Source organism: Arachis ipaensis, chromosome B10, assembly GCF_059453495.1.
Source record: "Arachis ipaensis isolate K30076 ecotype BB chromosome B10, ASM5945349v1, whole genome shotgun sequence".
Lineage (NCBI taxonomy): Eukaryota > Viridiplantae > Streptophyta > Magnoliopsida > Fabales > Fabaceae > Arachis > Arachis ipaensis.
This window is the reverse complement of record NC_142435.1, coordinates 150,488,474-150,511,407: the sequence shown is the minus strand read 5'-3', so window position 1 is coordinate 150,511,407 and position 22,934 is coordinate 150,488,474. Positions and strand designations below refer to the sequence as shown.

Below are 22,934 nucleotides of genomic sequence, written 5' to 3'. Positions count from 1 at the left end.
TATTGAAAATGGAGTTAATTTGGGTATGATTATTACTTAAACTCCATGATGTATTTATTATATAGTTGTCATACACTTAAATTAGTTAGGCACTTGGGTATGATAAATTAGTTTAATTTTTTTTTTAATTTTATTTGTGTGACCTCTCTTTTTGGTTTGTGTTGCTTTTAGTTTTGTACACAATATAGACTAATGAAATATGATGAAATGAGTTTTGATTTTATTTATAGTTGAGGTCCTTATTTGAATAATAATGTTTATTAAATTCAAAATTCTCTTCTCATTGAGTTGTCCATGATTACTTTCAAACGGTATTTTTAGTCTTAGTGGTCAGTTCCCTAATGTTCGCCCTTACATGATTTAAAATAGTTGTACACTGCTCTGTTATTCTTTTTTTGTTTTGAGACATATAGTTTTTAATTTTGATTTAATTTATTGTTTTTTGTGTTATTTTTTATTGCTTTTGAATATTGAGTTTGTTTTTTCTTTATGTAGTCACTAACAATATCACTTTAGGTAGAATTTAATAAAATGAACATTTTAATTAATTGAACGTAATGTTATTTTTTAATTTATTCAATTATTTTTTTTGAAAGAAACATTTTATAGAAATTTTGTTTGTTTATTTAGTTGGACTTTATTATTATTATGTGTAGAGAGTGAATACGCTTAAGCAAGTGTCGGGGGTTCGAATCCCGCCTTGTGCATGCAGCAACCCATTGGCCAGCGGCAAACCCTTAAATGGAGCTCAGTACTGCGACGGATTAGTCCTTGACCTGCCGGGTTGGGGGATACCGTGGGAAACCAAAAAAATATTTTGCTTTGTAAAAAAATAGAGAACAACTATGCATGCTTCTGTAAGTAAGAATCTGATATCTGTGCTTGAATAATTGATATCAGAGGAAGCTGTGTATGTTTTTGCATATTTTAGAGTTGGCAATAACTGTAGGTTGTACCGCACAACATCACATCATTTTCGATTATTTTTTCAAGCAATGACTAATGTCAGACTCTCTTTCTGTGATGTAATACCGTTATATGGTATTAAGTTGGTCCTTTTTAGAAAAATTATGGGATACTCTCCTCAACACTCTTTTTTAGTTAGTAAGTGTATGGTTCATAGCAAGTATTCATTATTTGTTTTTTGACTTTCAAACTGTTCCTATGTAAGTTGGATTCTATGTTATTTTGGCAATTATTCTTGATGTTGAACCCGTTCTAAATTGGTGGTATAAATCCTATGTTTGCAGTGTGAAAGCAGAAGCTAATGCGGATACATATTTCTACGATGGCTATAATAAGGACATGAATAATGTGGTTGATAAATACAACTCTAATTTGACTTATTTGTGCAATTTTTTCATAAAAAAGCAATGTAGTTATGTAATTGATTATGTCTCTTTTTAATTTATTTAGCAATATCTAGTTTAATACCAACAATTAGTACACAATAAGAGAACAATTTATTAAGCTAAAAAATTGACTATTTTATGTTTTGTATGTAGTTGTGAATCTTGGGTATGATAGAAAGTGATTATTCGTTTAATTTTGCTTTCAATTTTATTTGTGTGACCTCTTTTGAAGCTTGTGTGGTATGTAGTTTTATACACAAATTAGATAAATGAATTGTAATGGAATGAGATTCTGTTTTATTTGTATATGAACCCCTTTTATTTTTTTGCGGGGTGAGTTTTTTTTTTACCAATAAATTATATCTTTGAGGGATGTAAACTTATAATACATCCGTTTCGGTCTTATTGTTCTTTGACATTCTTTTTCTTTATATACTTAACAAAAATTCTTTTGTCATTGAACACCATACTTCATCACACTGAACATTTGTAATAAATTCACTTTTTTACCTAGTCTAACCAATTTGCCTCATATAGCTTAAGACCATTTAGGAAGTTGAGATCTGAAATCCTTTTGTCCTCTCTCACAAGTGTAGCTGCAATATTAATGGTCAAAAATCATCGAAAGAGCAGTATTTCATAAGTGCATATTTTTGGGATGGATGGCCGCGAACATGTCATATCCCTATGGTCGAAGTTTGACTTATGCTGAGTTTTCAACCAAGTTTATTTAGACGGATGATGCTTCAAAGTGGTTTTTTCGAAAGCAAGGTGTTGCAATTGAAAGATTGACTCATATACCTACAGGTAATGACGAGTTTGTATTCAATTTTGATCTTATTTGTTTGATGATTTAAATTTAAAATCTTAACAGCATGTACCCCACGTCCATTTTATTCGATTTATCTACACTAGAAAATAAATGTTCAAATAACTTTCAACATTTATAATCTAATGCTCTATATATTATACAATTTTATCATTGTTCTCTATTTTTTAGAAAAAATAATTTTATACGCATGTGTAACTACATAACAATTGAAATTGTGTAGCCTAATCTATTTAGCGACTTAGAAGTGGGATTTTAATCAAGTTTTTTTTGCAGCAAATACTGAAGAATATTATCAACGGATTCTCTTGAATACTCAAAGAGGATGTAAGAATTTTTGAGATATAAGAATAGTGGGAGGAACTATTTATGCTACCTATAGAGATGCATGCTTCGCTCTTGGACTCTTGCAAGATGACAGAGAATTCATGGTTGCAATTAAGGAAACAAGCTTGTGGGCTCAGGATCATATGTCAGGAGGTTGTTTGTCATCCTATTACCATCCAATAATATCTCAAGACCAGAAAATATCTGAAATAGATGTTGGCATAAACTCACAGATGATATTTTGTATCAACAAAGAACCATGATGAACATGAGGAGTGAATTTTTATTAGCTGCAATTATAAAAATCCTTCATTGTTGATCATTTTTAGTTTGATTAAATTTTTACAGTATCGTATAATATGCAGAATTAACCGTGTCAAATGATGAGATTAAGCAGTTGTGCTTAATAGATATAGACAAGATCTTACATTTCTATGATAAAACCTTGAAAGACCATCCTCCTATGCCTTTAGCAACTGAAATTGATAGTTCTTTGTTAATCGAAAGGGTTATCAGGGAAGAACTAAATTTTAACAGGGATGAGTTAAAGAAAAATGCCCCATACATGTTAGCCATCGCAACGCCTGAACAGAAACATGCATTCGATAAAAGTATTACAGCTGTGTATTGTGATGAAGGGGTTTTTTCTTTGTATGGTCATGAGGTACTGGAAAACCATTTCTCTGGAACTTTATGTCCGCTGAAATTTGCTCAAAGGATGATATTGTGTTAAACGTTGCTTCAAGCGGTATGGCATCTTTACTTCTTTCCAATGGAAGAATGGCACACTCAAGGTTCAAAATACCGCTGAATATAACTGAGGATTCTGTATATAACATTAAACCTGGTTCCCCTCAAGCAATGCTACTGTTGAAAGCTAAACTTATAATTTGGGATGAGACTCCAATGGTTAGTAAATACTGCTATGAAGCGCTTGATAAATGTTTAGGTGATATTATGAGGTTTTCTCCAACATGTAACAAAGATTTGTCGTTTGGAGGAAAAGTGGTTGTACTAGGTGGAGACTTTAGACAAATCTTTTCTGTTATTTTACGAGGATAGAGACAAGATATCATTCATTCAATCGTGAATTCGTCTTATGTTTGGAAGTTTTGTCAGGTGCTCAAACTAACAAAAAAATATAAGACTCTCTGTAAGGACAACTACTTCAGATCAAGATAAGACAAAGTAATTTAGTGAGTGGTTATTGAAAGTTGGTGATGGTCTAATAGGTGATAATATAGATGGTGAATCTGAAATATGTCTTCCAGAAGACATTGTTATTTCTTCTTCGGACTAGGCATTTAATGAGTTGGTTCATTTTTCTTATCCAAATATTTAGGAAAACATGTCTTCAAAGATTTTTTCAAAGCAAGAACCATACTGGCTCCCACACTAGACATCGTTAAAAAGGTTAACAACCATCTGATGGTTATCATTCCTAGAGGAAAAAAAATTATATCTTAGTTCGGATTCACTTTGTATGGATGAAGAAAATATGGAAGGTCAACTAGATCTCTATGGTCTTGAATTACTGAATAGCATAATTTGCTCTGGTTTGCCTCCACATAAATTAATACTCAAGGTTGGTGTTTCGGTATGTTACTGAGGAATATCGACCAATCAAGTGGTCTTTGTAATGGTACAAGGCTACAAGTTAGAAAGCTTGAAAATCATGTCATAGAATGTGAAGTCTTAACGGGTAACAATGTTGGTCATATTGCTTTGATTCCAAGAATGAATATGATACCAACAAATGAAACCGTCCCAATTAGATTTCAATAAAGACAGTTTCCCATAATAGTATCTTTTGTCATGACAATTAATAAGTCTCCGAGACAAACTTTATCTCATGTTGGATTGTACTTGTTCAACCAATTTTTATATATGGCCAACTATATCTGACACTTTCAAAAGTTAAGAGTAAGAGGTTTTAAAGTTTTACTTATAAATCACATAAGAATCTCTACAAATTCAACTATCAATATTATTTATAGAGAAATCTTTAAAAATATAGGATTTTAATGTAAATATTTTAATTTTATTTTAAATTTTGTATTGAAATCAATGTATAATTATTTGGGCAGTGTTATAGTGCGGAAGAACTTTTTTTTCAGCAGGTGCTGAAGAAACGTGGTAAAGAGTAGATTCTATGCATGTTAAGGTTGATTGGACATGCATAGACAGATTCTGCGATCAAGTAGATCCTGCAGAATTTGTCTTTAAAAAATGACTTAACGATAGGGGTGTTCATGGATTGGATTGTATCTGCAGATCTGTGGTAAATATCTGCATCTGATCCAAAAATTGCGGATACGATTCGATCCGCACATTGATTGGATCGGATAGGATCGGATCCGATCCGCACTCTTTACTGATCGGATCACGGATATCTGCTTTACATCCGCAGATCCGCACAATAATAATTAAAAATAAATAAATATATATGTTTGGTATTATATTTACTTATTTGTATGTTTTAGTTAGTAATTATTATTCATATATTGTATTATTTTATTTTTGTTATTTAGAAAAAGTTTGATTAAAAATATTTTAGGAATAAATAAGTTTAAAAATGTGAAAGAAATATTTTTATTGAATTTTTTACATAGAAATATGATTAAAAACAAAAAGTTCAATTATGCGATATATCCGATATCCGATCCGCACATTTGCGGATCAGATCGGATTCGACACTAAAAAACACGAATATCATATTCGATCCGATCCGCATACACCCCTACTTAGCGACATTAGATTAATCTCTTGTTAATGATGATAATTATCTTGTTGGGCTTTTTTCTATCTTTTGACACTTTTTGGTGCAATAGTGGAACTGATTGCAAATTTTTGTATTATTTAGTAAACAAATTTTTGGGCCATCAAAAGCTTAAAGTTCAAATAATAATAATAATAATAATAATAATAATAATAATAATAATAATAAAATCTAATTTGGGTTGGTCGAGTGGTTAACTTACTCGTCCGTTTAAGCAAGTGTTAGGAGTTCGAATATTAATTTGTGCATATAACAATTTATTGGGTAATAATAATAATAATAATAATAATAATAATAATAATAATAATAATAATAATAATAATAATAATAATAATAAGGGTTATTTATTTAACATTATTTTTTATTTTGAATTAAGTGTTTAGAGTTTGAAATTTAGGGTTATAATTTAGGTATTAGGTTAGGATTGGGATATTTTGGATTTGGAATTTGAGTTTAGGGTATATTCTTCAGATTTTAGTGTTTAGAAGTTAGGATCTAGGAGTTAAGGGTGTAAGATTTTTAGTTTAGTGTAAGATTTAGTGAGGTTTATTTAGTTTTTTTTTTTTAATTATTTTATAAATTTAAAATCAATGAATATTAATTTAAAATTGACATATATTTAATATATATTCTTGAGAATTTAAGGTTTTAAGAGTTTAGAATTTGTAAATTAATTTGATTTTAGGAAAATATTTTTATTTTTATTTTAAAAAGTTTTATAAAAACATAAAAGCAATGAAAAATAATAAGCCTAATATCTATTGGTGTATAAATATAGAATTTGAAAGAGTTAAACTTCAGAGTGATCCTTGAACTTGCACTCGACCTTCAAAGTGGTCCTTAAACTTGCAATAATCTCAATATTATCCCCGAATTTAACACATGTGGTTCATGGTGGTCCCTAAAGCATTTTTCGGGGAATATTTCCTAACGGCGCGCTGACGTGTATGGAGAGGCGCCACGTTGGATATCTGACGTGGTTGTTATCATTTTTTAACTCAATTTAGTCCCTGAATTATTTTATAACCCTAATCTCCAATTTATTATCAGAAACCACTCTATTTCTTCTTCTCTGCTCTCCTTCGTCTTCTCTGCCATTATTGAGCTGCCATTGTTGAACGTGATTTGAGTGGATCATGATGGGTGGAGTAATAGTTGAAGTACCTGGTGGTGTGATAATTGGTTTGGCCCTTACTTCCTTGATTCTGGCATTGAATACTTTGCAAGTATTGTTACATATGTTGTCACATTTTGGTTGGGAGGGGAAGAAGGCCCGACTCCATGCATCTCTTCGTCATTTGGAAAGGTACTCTCATGCTTCCTTTTTAGCTCTCTGGATTTTCATCATCCCCTCAATAAATTCCTCTTGAGCAGTAGATATTACACACTCCCACAGTAATCCTCTAAGTTCATTGTCTTTCCACTGTTTATTGAAGTTTTTCTGCAAGTGCTATACACAAAATCTGTGGTGGACATCAGGGAAGACCTCCTGCACAGCTGTGATTAGCCCCTGCACGAAACCACTGAAATTAATAACTTACAATATCGAGACCCAAAATGGTCCCTCACCTTACATAAGTGACATCAAAATAGTCCCTACACATACATAAGTGACATCAAATTAATCCCTACACATGTATAAGTGACAGCAAATTCATCCCCACGATTTATTAAGTTCTACTCCTACCCCATTCAATCAATAGAGGTAATAACAATATGTGAAACAAACCAGTAAATATAGAAACAGAATCATGAAAGCAAAACATGGCTATAAAAAATACATCAACCTAAGGAGTTCAACCCTTACTAAAATACAATAACCAGTAATTAGCAAAGACATCGTTACCTTTTACATGTCCAAAATGAAACACCACCCATTTTGGGTGTAGCTCCCTAGATCCTCTTGCAGCAGCTCAAGAAACCACCTCCAATTATTCGTGTTTTTCACTGTACAATGGCATATGCAATGGCGTAAATGGCTGCCAAGATTTGTCCACCAAATCTGGTTTTCAGGAATGCTCCATCAAGCCCTATTAGAGGTCTGCATCCTGCCCTAAACCCATTCTTGCACCCATCCAGACAAATATACATCTTGTCAAAAGTGGGCTCTTCTGCGGGGTTTGAAGTATGTTAAAGCTTCAGAGTGCTTCAGATTTGGAAATTTCCTAAGCTTCTTCACCAACTTGTTTGCTAACCACCCTCTGTTAGCTAATTTATTTTTTATCTCTCTTGGGCAGGTATGATCATCATTGAAGGTTTTAACTTGCCAGCAAACAATCTCACTATCCTTAGAGATATAGATAACCCATGGACATTCCTCACCCCTACATAAAGCCCTGCATCGTACATTATCATTTTTCTTGAATCTAACTCTTCTACCTTCCTGGATGCAATCACAGCCTCCTTAAAATCCATCTTCGTGTTGAATTTCATCCTACCTCTAATTGGAGTTTCCTGAACCTTGTTTCTTCTCTGAAAACAGGAAATGAGTCGTCATCCTCTGAGTTAGGGGTTTCTTCATTTCTTCAGAATGCCAAGAATTTGTCCCATCTAACTCATCACGATATACATCAATAACCTCAATTTGCTGTCTCCACCCATCATGACCCACTTAAATCACGTTCAACAATGGCATCTCAACAATGGTAGAGAAGACGAAGGAGAACAGAGAAGAAGGAATAGAGTGGTTTCTGATAATAAATTAGGGATTAGGGTTATAAAATAATTCAGAGACTAAATTGAGTTAAAAAATGATAACAGCCACGTCAGATATCCAACATGGTGTCTTTCCATACACGTCAGCGCGCCGTTAGGGAATATTCCCTGGAAAATGCTTTAGGGATGACCGTGAACCACATGTATTAAATTCGGGGATAATATTGAGACCATTGCAAGTTTAAGGACCACTTTGAGGGTCGAATGCAAGTTCAAGGACCACTCTGAGATTTAACTCAATTTAAAATAAACAAATGTAGCAGAATGAGAAGTTGAAATTATTAATAATTTGATAAAAATCTCTATATCCCTGGTGCTTCAATTAATAATACCCTTTCACTTGCTTGAATTGCTTCTATTATTATTATTATTATTATTATTATTATTATTATTATTATTAGCTATGCTACGTTTAGAACCCAGCCCAATCGTTAAGGGTTTTTAAAAATTTATTGGTCAACTCCAAAAAAGTCCAACAACTAATCACTACATTAATTTTTTAAATAATTTAACATAATAACTATTATGTACTGAATAATTTCTATTACATTTCTGTATATTTTATCGAACATATTTGGATACAGAACAATTAATTTAACAGGCGTACAATTTATTTTACACTACTTCTCTTCAGTACTTGCTGAAATAAAAGCTCTTTCGCACCATAGTATTGTCTGAATTATTTTACTTAAAAAAAGTGAAAATAATAATTACTCACCATTTTTAAATTAAATTTTAATTTTGATAATAATTTTATAAATTTTTTGAAATAATTATTATTTTGTGTATTTTTTTTAAAAATATTCAAACATATAATTTTTTTTTTTATTTTATAAATTTTTTTTATGCTAAGCACAGGTTCATACACTAGTTAAGCTAACAAAAATTAAATTATTAGATATTAATAATGTATTATAATGAGTGATGAAGAGTTAGAGTTCTTTTTGTATAAAGTTTTTTTGAAATAAAAAAAACACTTAATCATTACATCTTCTGATACTCTAAAATTCAATTTTGTGTTGATCTTATAAAAATATTCCAAAATAATTACTTTCATATTTTCTATTCATAAAAATATATTAATGTAGCTGCTAAAAAATTAATAATAAGAATAAAATAAATAATTAAATATATGAATAAGAGAAATAAAAAAATAATTGTGAATGTTAAAATAATGAAATAATATATACCGAGAGTTTAAATATTATATGCCAATCACTTAACGAGTATTATATGTTAAAGAAATGATATTATAGAAGATAAAACCACTAATCACTACATTAATTTTTTAAATAATTTAACATAATGTCTATCATGTACTGAACAATTTCTGTCATATCTATACATTTTTTAATGAACATGTCCAGACACAAGACAACCAACTTAACACGCTTATCTTGCACCAAGTCTCTTCAGTACCTGCTGAAATAAAAACTCTTTCGCACCATAGCATAGCATTGTCCTAATTATTTTATTTAAAAAATGTAAAATAATGATTACTCGCTATTTTTAAGTTAAATTTTGATTTTGATAATAATTTTATAAATTTTTTGAAATAATAATTATTTTGTGTATTTTTTTTTAAAATATTTAAACATATAATTTTTTTTTTATAAATTTTTTCATGCTAAACATGAATTCATACACTAGTTAATTTAAAAAAATTGAGTTATTAGATATTAATAATGTATTATAATAAGTGATGAAGAATTAGTATTCTCTTTATATAAAGTCTTTTTTAAAATAAAAAAAAACACTTAATTATTAAAATTTCTGATACTCTACAATTCGATTCTTTGCATTGACTTTATAAAAATATTCTAAAACAACTACTTTCATATTTTCTCTTCATAAAAATATATCAATGTAACTGTTAAAAGTTTAATAATAAGAATGAAACAAATAATTAAATATATGAATAAGAAAAATAATGAAATAACATATAATATGGAGAGTTTAAATATTATATACTAATCAGCTAACGAATATGATATGTTAATATTAACGGCAGTCTCCTATTTTACAGCAATTAACTGTAATATCACATTGTTATCTCTTTGTAAATAATTTTATCTTGTTGTATATCAGTTTTACTTAGTTCCTTAATTATAGCGACTGCATGTATATTTTCTATTTTACTGTGTTCCGGTGCAATACCAGAACTGTATAAATCCTAATTACATCAATAAAAAATGCAACTTTTTCAATCTTGATAGGTGCAATACTAGAGCTGTATAAATTCTAATCACATCAATAAAAAATGCAACCTTTTTAATTTTGATAGTCAAAAAAATGATATTATAGAAGACAAATTTAACTCATTTTTTTTACAATATAAATTTTTAATTCTATTTGATTTCAAAACAAACAGTTATGTACTCAAATTTTAAATCAAGTATTCTGTATAATCAATATTTGTAGAGAATAAGAAATATTGAATATACTCAAATTTTAAATTCTTTACCTAATCAATACTTCAAAAAATTACAAAATTAATATAAAAAATTAATAACATTTGACATAACTTTTTTAGTTTGTTCTTAAAATAATAATTCAATAAAAATTAAAAAAATTATTTTAGTTTATGGATGTATTTTTTAAAATTATTTGTAATTGATAATGAAATAAATGCACAATGTATCCAAAATAAAAAATACAAATACATCTTATTTTATTAAATACAAAATATTAACTTACTTAAAAAAAATAAAAAATCAAATATATCTATGTAATAAAATTTAAGAGATGGAGAATAAAATATTTAAGGTGTCTTTTGAAAGGAGCCAAAGGTCATGGTCCCAAAAAAATCTTATGGGTTATGGTGAGCTCTGAAACTCAAACAATAGATATACTTGTTGAAAAGTACTACTAGGCAATTGCTGCACGTAAGTCATGCACTCTATTTACTACCATTACTCTCACAATCGTGTCTCTTCCTTTTTTTTTACATCTGTTCATCTCACCTCTTCCTTTTTCTTTTTTTAAAGCACATGCATCCACACTACATACACTCGCTCTGTTCCTTGATACTATTACTACTGTATCAGCATGAATAATCCCACCGTCGTTGAGAGGTTCTCTGAGTTCTATGATAATTGGATTTGTAAACTCCAAGAGATCCTCAAGCAGCTTCTTCATGTTTCTAACCAACACCACCTTTTGACCGAACATGATCTTCAATCTCTGGTCTCTAAAGTCACAACACACTTGAAAGAGTACTACACCGTCAAATGGAATCTAGCGCGTGAGGACGTTGTTATCTTTTTCTCGCCGCCTTGGCTAACCCCTCTTGAAAAGGCATACCTTTGGATCACGGGCTGGAAGCCTTCCACCGCTTTCAAAGTGCTGGAGTCTCTTAAGAAGAGTGACTTATTTGAGATGACAGAGGAACAGGAGAGGAAGATAGGGGGACTGAGGATGAGGATGAGGATGGAAGAGGAGAAGGTTGAGAGGGAGATGGAGAGGCAGCAGGTTGCCATGGCCGATAGCAAGATCGTGGAGTTGGCTAAACTATCTAGAAGAGCCATGTGGAAGAAGAACAATGATGGAGAAGATTATGATGAGGTGGTGCAGTTGGCTATGAAGGATGTGTTTGGGGGATTGGAGAGAATAATGAAAGCTTCTGATTGTGCGAGGTTGAAAACGCTAAAAGGGATTTTGGATGTTCTTCAACCAATGCAGTGTATCCACTTCTTGACTGCTAATATCACTATACAACTTCGTCTCAAGCAATGGGGTAACAACTGCCAACTGTCACCTGATTCATGATTCTCATGCTGGATCCATCCAGAAATCCAATCATAGAATCTGATTATACTATAATTAAGTATCAGTAGCTAGTAACTATACCTTATGGTTGGCTAACTAGTTTGTTTGCTGATACTACCTAAGTTATTTTCATTTTTAGTGTGTGTGGACATGAAACCATAATATTTTGGTTGGTTTAGTTAGTTAATTACTTTATTCTGAGGTACTAATTAAGTATATTTTAGTTGATTTAAAGTTTTGTACTTATGCTCTTTATCTTCAACACATAAGAAATGGAATGAAAGAGTATATCACCTTGTTTCTTTTTGAGATATGTTTATTTTTGTTTTCTTTTTAAGAAGAGGGCTTTGGTAGTTCTCTTTTCTTGTTTTGGACAGTTTGGCTTTAATTCAATTATAAAAGTATTAGATTGGGCTTTCATATTCAAGTTAGAAAGCTTATGAAATTGTACTTAAAAAAATATTCGATTAGATTTTTCACATTCAGTTGGGGAACTTATGAAACTTGAGATATCTTAAAAAGAAAAGAATAGGCTCATCTGATCACGCTAGGTGGAATGGCGGCCTCAAACGGTCTGCTCATCCAATTCCGAATTAGCCAGATCTAAAAGGCTGCCTCCAACGTTATGCTCATCCAATTCCGAATTAACCAGATCTAAAAGGATATAACAATCAATGTAGGTTAGAGAAGTTAGTTATGATTAGCTATAGTTAGTTATAGTAAGTTGACATGTAACAGAAACAACTGAGTCATACACCATCTATATATATTGTAATCTGCGACTCATCACATTGATCTTATTCTCTCATTTCTCTACTCTAAATGCTAAAACTTTTTCTCTCTTTTTTCTGTTGTGTTCGTTATCTCTTGGGAGTCTGATACCTTTCATGGTTTCATAGTGGTATCAGAGCTCAAGATCCTAAACCATGGCAAATGCATATCTTGAACCAAATATTGGAGCTGAAATTCACAGTTTCTCAAATCCGATTGGAATCAAGTTGAATGAATTAAATTATTTACCTTTCGAGAGATCAAACTGAATCAACTATTGAAGGTCGTAAACTAATAGAGCATGTTTTTGGTGCTAATATACAATAATGTTCAATTCAAATGAAGATAAAAAAAAATAGAAGAATCACAGCTGAATACAAGATATGAAAAAAACAAGATGTACTCCTCAAATCTTGACTCAACTTCAATGTCAAATTCTTTCACTGTAACAATGGTTGCATATACTTTCTCTTATCAGATATGGAAGAGATTAGAAACTTTCTTTGCTTCGCAAACAAGAGTTAAAGAAAATCAATTGAAAAACAAGTGGAACAATATAAAAAAAAAAAAGGAAACTATGACACACTACTTACTTGAAACAAAGAAAACATGGATGCACTAATCTCATTAGGAGTTGAACTGAATGAAGTTGCAAATGTCACTGCAATTTTAGGAGGTTTATAAAGAGAATATGGTCCTTTTGTTACTACAATTAATGCTCGAGAGACATCAATTTCAGCAGCAGATTTCAATATACATAGGTGATATATGATTAATTAAGCTCTGCTCTAACTGTTTCTATTACACATCAGCTTACTATACTTAACTAAAGCTAAATTTTTCTAACATACATGGATTGTTAGACCCTTATTATCTAATTTAGAAATTAGACAAACTATTCAATTTTGATGGCTACCTTAATATTATGCTTTTCTTATGCCAATTTTTTTGTTCAGCACTTAAATAGTTTGGATACAGAATTAGTAATTTATTCATTTACATAAACTGAGTTTAATTATTTGGATTGTATTAATATATTTTTATTTTTTAATTAATTTAATTTTATTTTATAATTTTAAAATCTAAACAATAAAATTTTTAATTTAAAATTTAAATAAATTTTATTTAAATTAATAATTTAATTTTATAAAAATAAATATAATCATATTATTATACTTATATAAATAATTATGTTTATTTGACTTTGAAAACAATTAACTATTGGAAGCCATTAAGTTTAAATTAAAAATAAATGTACTCACATCGTTTTTAAATTAAAATTTTTAATTTATAAATAATACAAATATATTTATTTAAATTATTAAAATTATTTTTTTAAAATAAACATACTCGTGTTAATTATAAAATCATTTAAAATAATATGAACATGTTTATTTAAATTAAACATTTTTAAACATAATAAGATACATTTGTTTAAAATTTTCAATTTAAAGATAGTACCAACACACTTATCTTCTAATTTAAAATTAACAGTTTCAAAAACAGTTAATTTATTAAAACTGTATAGATATAAACATATACATATAATAATACGAGTAAATTTATTTTTATTAAATTAAGTTATTGACAAAAAATATATCGAAAAATCTAATGTTTTTAGTGAAACGGAGGGGACAATTATTGAGAAAAAATTTGTCGCTAACGAAAAAGAATTTATCGGTAAATAATTGACAAAAAAATCTGTCAATAAATAATTTTTTATGAGACTTTTACGTAAGAATAAAATCCGTCAGTAATTTTGTCAATAACAAAAAAATTGTCTATAATAAAAACTAAATATGTCTATAAATTCATTTATAACAAATAATTTTCTAATTATAATTATTTAAATAAAATAAAAAAAAAGTCTAGGAGCCAGTAATTTTTGTATTTTCTGACCAGCACTTAACCATCAAAACAAAAGTGAGTGATCTCTCACCATTAGATGTAATCTCACACCATTAAGAATACTATTGATGACCAATTAATAGTTATAAAACATCAAAATTACTGGTCTCTAGCATTTTTAAAAAATATACTAATACAATTTAAAATAATGCCATAATAAAAATAAGTTCACCAATTCATAAACAATTTTCATGTAAATAGACAAATTCATCTGTATAACGAACGAATTTTATGTTAATAGACACTTATTACCTATTAGTGATGTAGTCTCCATCTTCTAAACAGTTTTCACTATCCAAATTCCATCCTCTCTAGTAAACTCCAATGACACATGAGTTAGATAGTTATATAAGTTGCGGTAATACTATAAGATAATAATTAAAATTATTTTATTTAATTTAATATATATAATTTATTTTATAATACAATATTTATAATTAATTTTTTATTATATCAAAAATTATATAATTATTTCTAATAATAATTAATAAATACTAATAAAAAATTTTAAAAATTAATATTTTTTAATTTGTTTTAGAATTTTATTTTTTTATATTTCATAAAATAAATCTTAAAATTTAAATTTTGTGTCAAGTCACAAGTGCATGGGATTGCTTGGATGTTGAAATTAGGCTAATTTTTTCTATGAATGTGAGATGGATAATATTTTTTAATATGATAATTTTGAGTATTTTTAAAAATATAGAAAGTACAAAAATTATTGAATCTGATTTTTTTACTTTAAATTTTTTTATTCTTTTTAAAGTAGAAATTAAAAAATTTAATTTTTATATCTCTCGTAAATCAAAGAATTTGATTTATATATTCTAAATCAATCAATGTTATATTTAAGAATAACATCCCAATAATTCATAATTCAAAATCAATATAAAAAATAAAAAGTGATTAAAACTAAAGTTTATTTTAATGATTTATGATTATCCAACTTTTCAAAAACTTAATATCGTATTAGCCTTTTTTTACTTGTGTCCTTTTGTTGTTAACCACCCAATTAAGAAAAACCATTAGACCATCGTTGGTTAATCTCAAAAATTATTTGGTAACGAAAATAAATTAATAAAAAATAATTATAATTTATTTTATTTAATATTTATTAATTATTATAATAATTAATAAATATTAAATAAAATGAATTTTTACTATTTTTTTGTCTTTTTAATATTATTGATTTAGTTTTATAGACATTTTGTGCAAAATTAGTTTGCCATAAAATGTTTGTAATTAGGATCAGGGTATGATTTTTTTTAAAATATTAACACCTCACTCCCTTTAATTGAAGCACCTTTCTATTCCTCTCCATTCTTTCTTCATTCCGTCGATCCTTTCAAACATAGCTGTTGTCGTCGTGACAAGAAGCGCCGACGTCGTCGTCATCTACTACCATGTCTATAACTTTGCCGTTTAATTATTAAAGAATTCCTAACTTCTTAATTGAGTATGGGTCATTTGAGCTATAACTCATTAACTGATAAAACATATATTCACATGTAAAATATAATATAATAAAATAAATCTATTTAGAGTGCTTAAAATATAATTAAAATCATGAACATACAAATATAATAATAAAATTTGTACTCTAAACAAGTAAACATATTTTTTTATCATACATAAATTATTTAAAAATGAATATATTATTAAAATTAATAACACAAATTTAAAATAATAAAATTTAACTTTCTTACCGTATTTTTTATAATATTTTTATTCTTTTAATTTTAATTTATTAGTACTTTATTATTTAATTAATGATTAAATAAATTATTTTTATAAAAAATTATTTTTTGTATTATCTTAAAAAAGAGACTAATATAACAGTTTAAAAAATAACATAAAAATAATATTTTAAATAAAAAATATTTAATATTAAAATTTTAAATCCAAAATGTGAAGACAGATTGCGTGAGAGGGCAGTAGATCACGACCACGTCGGCGCTTCTTGTCACGACTGCGACGGCGATGCTTAGAAGGCCCGAAGCTACGTGATGAAGAAAAAATGAAGGAGTGAAAATGTGCTTCAATTAACGGGAGTGGAGTTTTGATATTTTAAGAAATTATACCATTGCTCATCTTAAATAATAAATTACAAAATAACCCAACTAGGGTTAAGATAATGACCAATTAAATTGTAACATATCATAAAAAATAACTTACATATTATTTTAGAGGAGATTAAATAGAATTTACCTTTTTTAATAACATAATATAATATATGATCTAGGGAAATAAAATACAAAGTATAAAAAAGATCATGTAAATTTTTAATATAATATTAAAGTCATGATATTAAATTTCTAAACAATTTTAAATAAAGTTAAATTCATTAAATTAAATAATTCATTATCTCAAACATTCACTTGTGTATGTTTGAAACGTGTATGAAACGACGTGACTATTATCCCTACCCATCACATACCCAAACAACTAGTATTATTCATATCCGCCGCAAAATTCAATCAACAGCTGAAAAAGCCACCCATTTGGGAAAGCCAAGGTCTAGTTGGCTCAAATTACCATCCCTATGACCCTATTCAATATTGAAGATCATTCCACCAATATCATTACTGCCCTGCCTATCTAGAGTATTCATTATTCAAACGGTAGAACGAGCATCGAACTCATATCATTATGAAATATAAAAGTTTATTGAATTAATAGTTGAATTGGTCGTTGAAGAATTTGCGAATCAAAATGGCCTGGATCAGATGGCGAATTAGTTGCCTCTTAAAATGTTGCATCCGGATTCAATTCCCAACCAAGACTACATTGTGATTTAAGAACTGCATAGTGTGGAGTGGATGTGTGAGTAGTGTAAAAAAAAAATGTCATATAACATATACATAACGCTCAAACAGTGTTTCAGTTTAGCATTCATTGAGATTGTTAACATCATAATTAACAAAATATTACTAGGACTCGCAGGTGTATCTTTTAGAAACTATTTTGATGAATCAAATTTTTAAGAGACTAATTTAATTTACTGATAAATTTTCAGAGACTTATTTAATTATTAACCCCATACGCTGAAAACACCCAAAAAAAAAATATTTTAGTATATTGAGTATAAATCCTTCTTTTGCACAGATATATATAATTTTTTTTTTTTACCAAAGATATGAGACTCGAACCCGCAACCTCTTAATTGAGTATGGGGAGATTATGCCATTTGAGTTATAACTCATTGACTAAAAATTTGGAAAGATAGGAGACTCAAACCCGCAACCTCTTAATTGAGTATGGGGAGTCTATGCCATTTGAGCTATTACTATATAATTATTATTATTATAATAATAATAATGATTGTTATATATTATCATATTGGTAAGTATAATTAGTTTTCACACTTACTATTTAAATGATCATACAAACGAAATGATTTCAAGCACATTTACAATGTCAACCAATAAAAATTTAAAAAGGTTGTGGGTGGTTATCACAATGAGTAGTTCCTCATTAAGAATCATAACTTCTATGGGCTAACGGTGTAAAAACGTCCAACCCTGTAAATACATAAAAATTAAATCCATTATAATATTTGAATAATTAGCATTAACTTATTCTACCACTCTCACTACATAAGGCATATCCTTATTTCTACAAAGTTTCCCGTTCTTGATTGTAGTTTTTGTTTTTAGCTAGCCAAAGAAACGTGAGTACTTAACCTCTATATAAATATTACAGTTAAAAATAGAATATTGATGAATTAGATTAGAATTAGTTACAAAAGTATCTACACATTTGCATGCATATTTGTGGTTTGGAAGTGGTAGACTATCTGAGTCAGAGAAATTATTACAAGTTCCATTAATATTGAATAGATTGATATAGAAGTTGTATGGAGAATGGGACCGATATACCAATAAATCTGTTAGACATTTAATCCAAACTTGATGAATAAATGTAGTTAATTTACAGCACCCCCAGATTTGCAAAGTGACAATAACATAACATAGACACACATACTTACATTGGGACAAGAATAGCTATGGTATTAATCACATAAGCTTTTACAAAAAATAAAATAAAATAAAATGAATTGAAAGAAAGAAAGAAAAATTGTAGTAGCAAACATTTCTCAGAAAGGTATCCTCTGTCAGCTTGATACATGTTAGAGAGAAAGAGAGAGACTTGAACTTACAACACAGAGAAGAGAGCTTTTAAGTGCCCTCCATTGACAAGATCTCGAGTTCAGCCCACCAGAGTGGAGAAAGTCTTGGGACGGCTTGGTCGGGCGATATTTTAAGCGCATCCCTCAGCTTGAGAGTTACATCCTTCATTGTTGGTCTTACACTTGCATCTGATTGAGTGCATTCATGGATCACATCAAATATCACACTCAGTTCTTCATCTTTGAATGATTGCAGCGTCGGATCAACAATAGAGCGGTCGCTTGTCTTCTCACGCAAGTACTTAGCAGACTGCGAAGTTCATGGAGAATCATTCTTTGTTAAACAATGTGGCTGCACTTATTTCATTTCCTCTTTTCTTTTTCAGGATTTTGTGAAAGAGACTTTATTGGTATTGTTTTCTATTTTAACAATTTTATGAAGGATAACACTAAACTCTTGTTCTTTTTTACTATTTTCTTCACAAAATTCTGAACCAAGAAATACTAAAAAAAAAAGAGAGGACAAACATGTACCCAGTCTGCAAGGACAGTAAGGTTGCCATGGTCCTGGTATGGTAGCTTCCCAGTAATGATTTCAAGCAATAAAACTCCAAATCTATAGACATCGTTTTCAGGACAGCACTCAGGCGGCAACTCGAATTGCTTTGATTCGCCTTCAGTTGTTTTGGTTGGCGATACTACATTCTTGCAAAAAACTACCTCTGCAATCTGAGAGATTGAAAGAAAGGAGATAAGTTAGTTTGCAACAATGTAACAAAAGCAAACAAAAGGAGTTCGAGATGTGAATACCTTAGCTGCAAAGTCATCAGTTAATAAAATAGCATCTGAACTCAGCTCGGAATGAGCTATTGGTGGATTGAGATCATGGTGCATGTACTGAAGACAATAAGCAGTGCCCATAATAACCCTCATCCTTGCACTCCAATCAAGGTGTTCAACTTCAGGAACTGAAATGAACAAGCATTAGATTGATTCAGATTTGCCATGTGCAAGATAGTAACTAAGGAAAAAAAGTATTACCATTCAGGTGATCATATAGGGTTCCACTTGGAGCATACTCAAACACCATCATCCTTGTGAAGGGTTGTTCTTCATCACAGTAACCAATTAGATTGGTGAAGTTCTTGTGGTTAATACGGGACAAAATATCAAGCTGAAGCATATAACAAACAAAAATTAGCAGCAGGTCAAGTTTGAGAATTGAGAGTCCTCTTGATTGAACAACTTGGGATCTTAATTCAAATATCTTTTATCTTTTTTAAACCTTTTTTCGATATGCCATCTCCATGCTCTTTGTCCAATGTGCTGAAGAAGTAATAGTAGTAGAAGCAACAGCAATCTCAACGCCACTGGACAGAGTTCCTTTGTATATGGTGCATGAACCTAAATCATAAATGATATTGCTGAAATCTTCACAAGCTGTCTCCAGCTCCGCTCGGTTCAATTTTGGGACACCTGCATTTCATATGGAGACATCAACCAATATCACCATTTTAAATGAGATTATAAACACAAACATCCCATTTTAAATTTTTCAACAAAATTCGACACTAGGAGATAGGCTGAATGTAATTGTTCATTTGAATCATATACAAGATGTGGTTTTTATTTGTCTCATTGGATTGCTACCTGTTACAAATGCTTTCTGCAACTGTCCACTTATTCCTGTCCTCCAGGGCTTTATTACTTTTACAGCTCGTTTTCTCCAAATCCAAAGAAGGACCAAAATAATAATGACCAAGAGAAGCACACATATAACAATAACAACAATCTTCCACGGGCTTGAACCATTTTCATTTGAAGAAGGACTATCGTTTGGAGGAGAATTAGAACTTGAAGGTGGTGAGTTGGGTGAATCAGTTTGTTTGGAAACTGGTACAGCTGGGAAAGATCCACTACTCAGGGTAGTTGGAACGGAACTAATCGGTACAGGCGCCCCGGCAAAAGGTGCAGCGGCAAGGTTACTGCTGGACTCATCAAGCAACCGTCGGCGTGCAGTATTGACTAGATTTGATGTACTTGGAGCAGTCTCTATCCCATCAGAACCTACAAGATGCAAGACATATTTTGAATGCAAATTAAAAGTGATTTTTCATTTTTCACAGGCTACAAATTAATCAATGTTCTATACTCACCGGGCAAATTGTCACAGTTATTCCCTCTGATTCCATGAGAGGAGGCCTTCTCTGACTTGAACCTTAAAATCAGAGTAGACAAAACAATGATATCCAACATCTGAGTGAAACATGGAAGGAAAGCATGAAATGGACAAATTAAGATCACTAGACCAAGGAGAAATATGAACCGCTTACCATTGTGCCAACTTTCTATTTCTGAGGTGAGGTGAAGTTTTCAGAGATGAATAATGCTCAACGACTTCAATTGTATTGCCACAAGCCAACCTATGTGAAAACAATATTTCATTTAAAAGTATACCCAGAAATCTACTAAAACACTAGCATTTTTTTTTCCGTTTAGTGAGGTTGGTTATATAGAGCAAATAACATCATAGTATCCTATTATAAACATGTCTATGTACAACTATTTAAATCTAATAAAACTGCAATAACTCCAGCTTATTTAGATCTCCAGGTTCTTTGGGAATGGTGACAGAAAAATTCTTCTTGCATAACAAATTCTGATTTAGAAATACAATGAAATATAGAACTTGCCAGGAGCATCCATAAACTTTGTAGTGGAATAATAACATTTTTTACGCATATCATGACTACTAAGACAATTTAAGAAAGATTTCTATATGACAAATATCGAGCTATAAGATTTTTTTTATTATTACAATTTAAAAGATAAAATTCAATCAGAGCTTTCACAGCTTCAAGAGGAATGCTGATAGGGATAGTTTCCCAAGCTCAGGGGCCAACGCCCCTGCCAAAGATAGTCCATTCAGCTCCCTACAAGAAATAACACTAAGGCATAAAATCCAATAAGCATGCCATGTTCAGCATTGCATTCATATCTATCAAACTAGCAGCTTTCTCAAAACAAGAAGAATGACCTTCACTAAAATAAGTGATTCTCACTGAAAAAAAGCTATAAAGAGGGCAACACCATGGAACTTACAGCATGTTCACTTTACCATCAACACAATGGGCACCTGACCACTTGCAGGCATCATAATCATTTGAATTCCAATTTGCTAGAGCGCCGTAAGGATCAGTCAGCCGAAATTTCAGTAGAGCCAATCCTGTTTCTATCCATTGAAATGCATCATGAAGAAATCATACAATAGACACAAGAAAAAGAATATGTCAATGGGGTTGTGGGTGGAACCGTGGAAGTAAAGCAAGAGGAAAATCCATGAAAATCACCTTCATCATTCAGAGAGCAAGACTGCTGAATTCCACACGCAGAAATCAATAGAATGTAACTCCAAAGGCATAACCCAAAGGGGCCCCATTTACTTTCCATATCTTTGTGAGGCCAATGCCACACTGGTAGACTTTGAGACCAAGTCAATATCTCTTTATAGCCAGGAAGCTATATGATACATGCATAGCATATGTACAAAACTTTCCAGGTTTTTTCAGTAACAAAAAACCCTTCAACCTCTCCTATCCAGCAGAAATTCACTAACTAGGCAAAACGCATGTATAATTACAAAAGGAATGCAAAATTAATAGCAGGTCTGGGGTCTGAAGATCACGTCAGGGTCCCTCATTTTCTGTATTTTATCTTTTCCTTACAACCTTGTGCCCAGCAAGTACATAACCGAGCTCAATATCCCTCTCTCAGAATGATTCCCAGCAATGTTTGGGGGAGCTGAAAGAAATGACACCAACATCAACCAAATGATTTCATTTCCTTTTCACAGAACATAATAATGAAAATGCTGACAATCACCAACCAAAGACATAACAATGAAGAAACAAAGAATAACCCCATTGGCAAGCAAGCTCAATGCTTTTTTCCTTTTTCCCTTTTTCAAAAAAGAAACCAAAAAAAAAAGGCAAAAGGGAGCATTGAATTACCATGCAAAAGGGAGAAAGGAATCGAACCAATCGACAATGCAGGATGCAATGCAAGTAGGCAGAGATCAAATTTCAGGAAGAAGGAAAAAGGGGGCAGCAGAAGAAGAAGAAGAAGAAAAAAAAAACAATCTTTTGAATGCAAAGATTGATCTTTTTTTCTTTTTTCTCCGGAGGAAAAACAGAACTGAACCCCTTAATGTTCCCTTGTAATGGTGCCCTTTGCAGGATGATCTCAGAGGAAGCTCTCTTCGACCATGTCCGTCAGGGCAGAGGCGCGTTCTTTCTTTCTCTCTGTGTCTCTCTTTCTCGCACACACAATCTTGTTTTTCTCGATCTCTCATGCAAC

General features: G+C 30.5%; 2 protein-coding genes across 9 annotated transcripts; one reads left to right on the top strand and one right to left on the bottom strand.

Annotated features, from left to right (window-relative positions):
• The first annotated feature begins 10,877 nt into the window (after window positions 1-10,877).
• Window positions 10,878-12,081, top strand: LOC107632186 (protein DOG1-like 4). The gene has a single exon (XM_016335864.3). The coding sequence runs from the start codon at window positions 11,051-11,053 to the stop codon at window positions 11,768-11,770; it is 720 nt and encodes a 239-aa protein (XP_016191350.1). The 5' UTR covers window positions 10,878-11,050; the 3' UTR covers window positions 11,771-12,081.
• A 5,680-nt stretch (window positions 12,082-17,761) lies between these two features.
• On the bottom strand, window positions 17,762-22,934 carry LOC107632187 (protein MALE DISCOVERER 2). 8 transcript variants are annotated; one of them, XM_088487382.1, is made up of 12 exons: window positions 22,589-22,931; window positions 21,929-22,379; window positions 21,681-21,810; window positions 20,912-21,001; window positions 20,735-20,796; window positions 20,229-20,645; window positions 19,864-20,054; window positions 19,620-19,752; window positions 19,389-19,546; window positions 19,113-19,307; window positions 18,609-18,888; window positions 17,762-17,970 (listed from the first exon to the last, which is right to left on the bottom strand). In XM_088487382.1, the coding sequence occupies exons 2-11, from the start codon at window positions 22,026-22,028 to the stop codon at window positions 18,628-18,630; spliced, it is 1,737 nt and encodes a 578-aa protein (XP_088343508.1). In that variant the 5' UTR covers window positions 22,029-22,379; window positions 22,589-22,931; the 3' UTR covers window positions 17,762-17,970; window positions 18,609-18,627. The 8 variants fall into 8 exon arrangements, with proteins under 8 accessions (XP_088343508.1, XP_088343515.1, XP_020975727.1 ...); XM_088487389.1 differs by having other exon boundaries at window positions 22,616-22,883; XM_021120068.2 differs by lacking the exon at window positions 17,762-17,970 and having other exon boundaries at window positions 18,326-18,888; window positions 21,681-21,804; window positions 22,589-22,934.

Bases quoted from the DNA above. Each gene is read 5' to 3' on its own strand.
- LOC107632186 (XM_016335864.3), top strand. From the start codon at position 11,051: ATGAATAATCCCACCGTCGTTGAGAGGTTCTCTGAGTTCTATGATAAT.
- LOC107632187 (XM_088487382.1), bottom strand. From the start codon at position 22,028: ATGGAAAGTAAATGGGGCCCCTTTGGGTTATGCCTTTGGAGTTACATT. The intron at 21,002-21,680 runs GTAAGTTCCATG...GTTTTCACATAG, and splicing joins GATGGTAAAGTGAACATGCT to GTTGGCTTGTGGCAATACAA. The intron at 20,055-20,228 runs GTAGCAATCCAA...TATGAAATGCAG, and splicing joins GCAGAAAGCATTTGTAACAG to GTGTCCCAAAATTGAACCGA.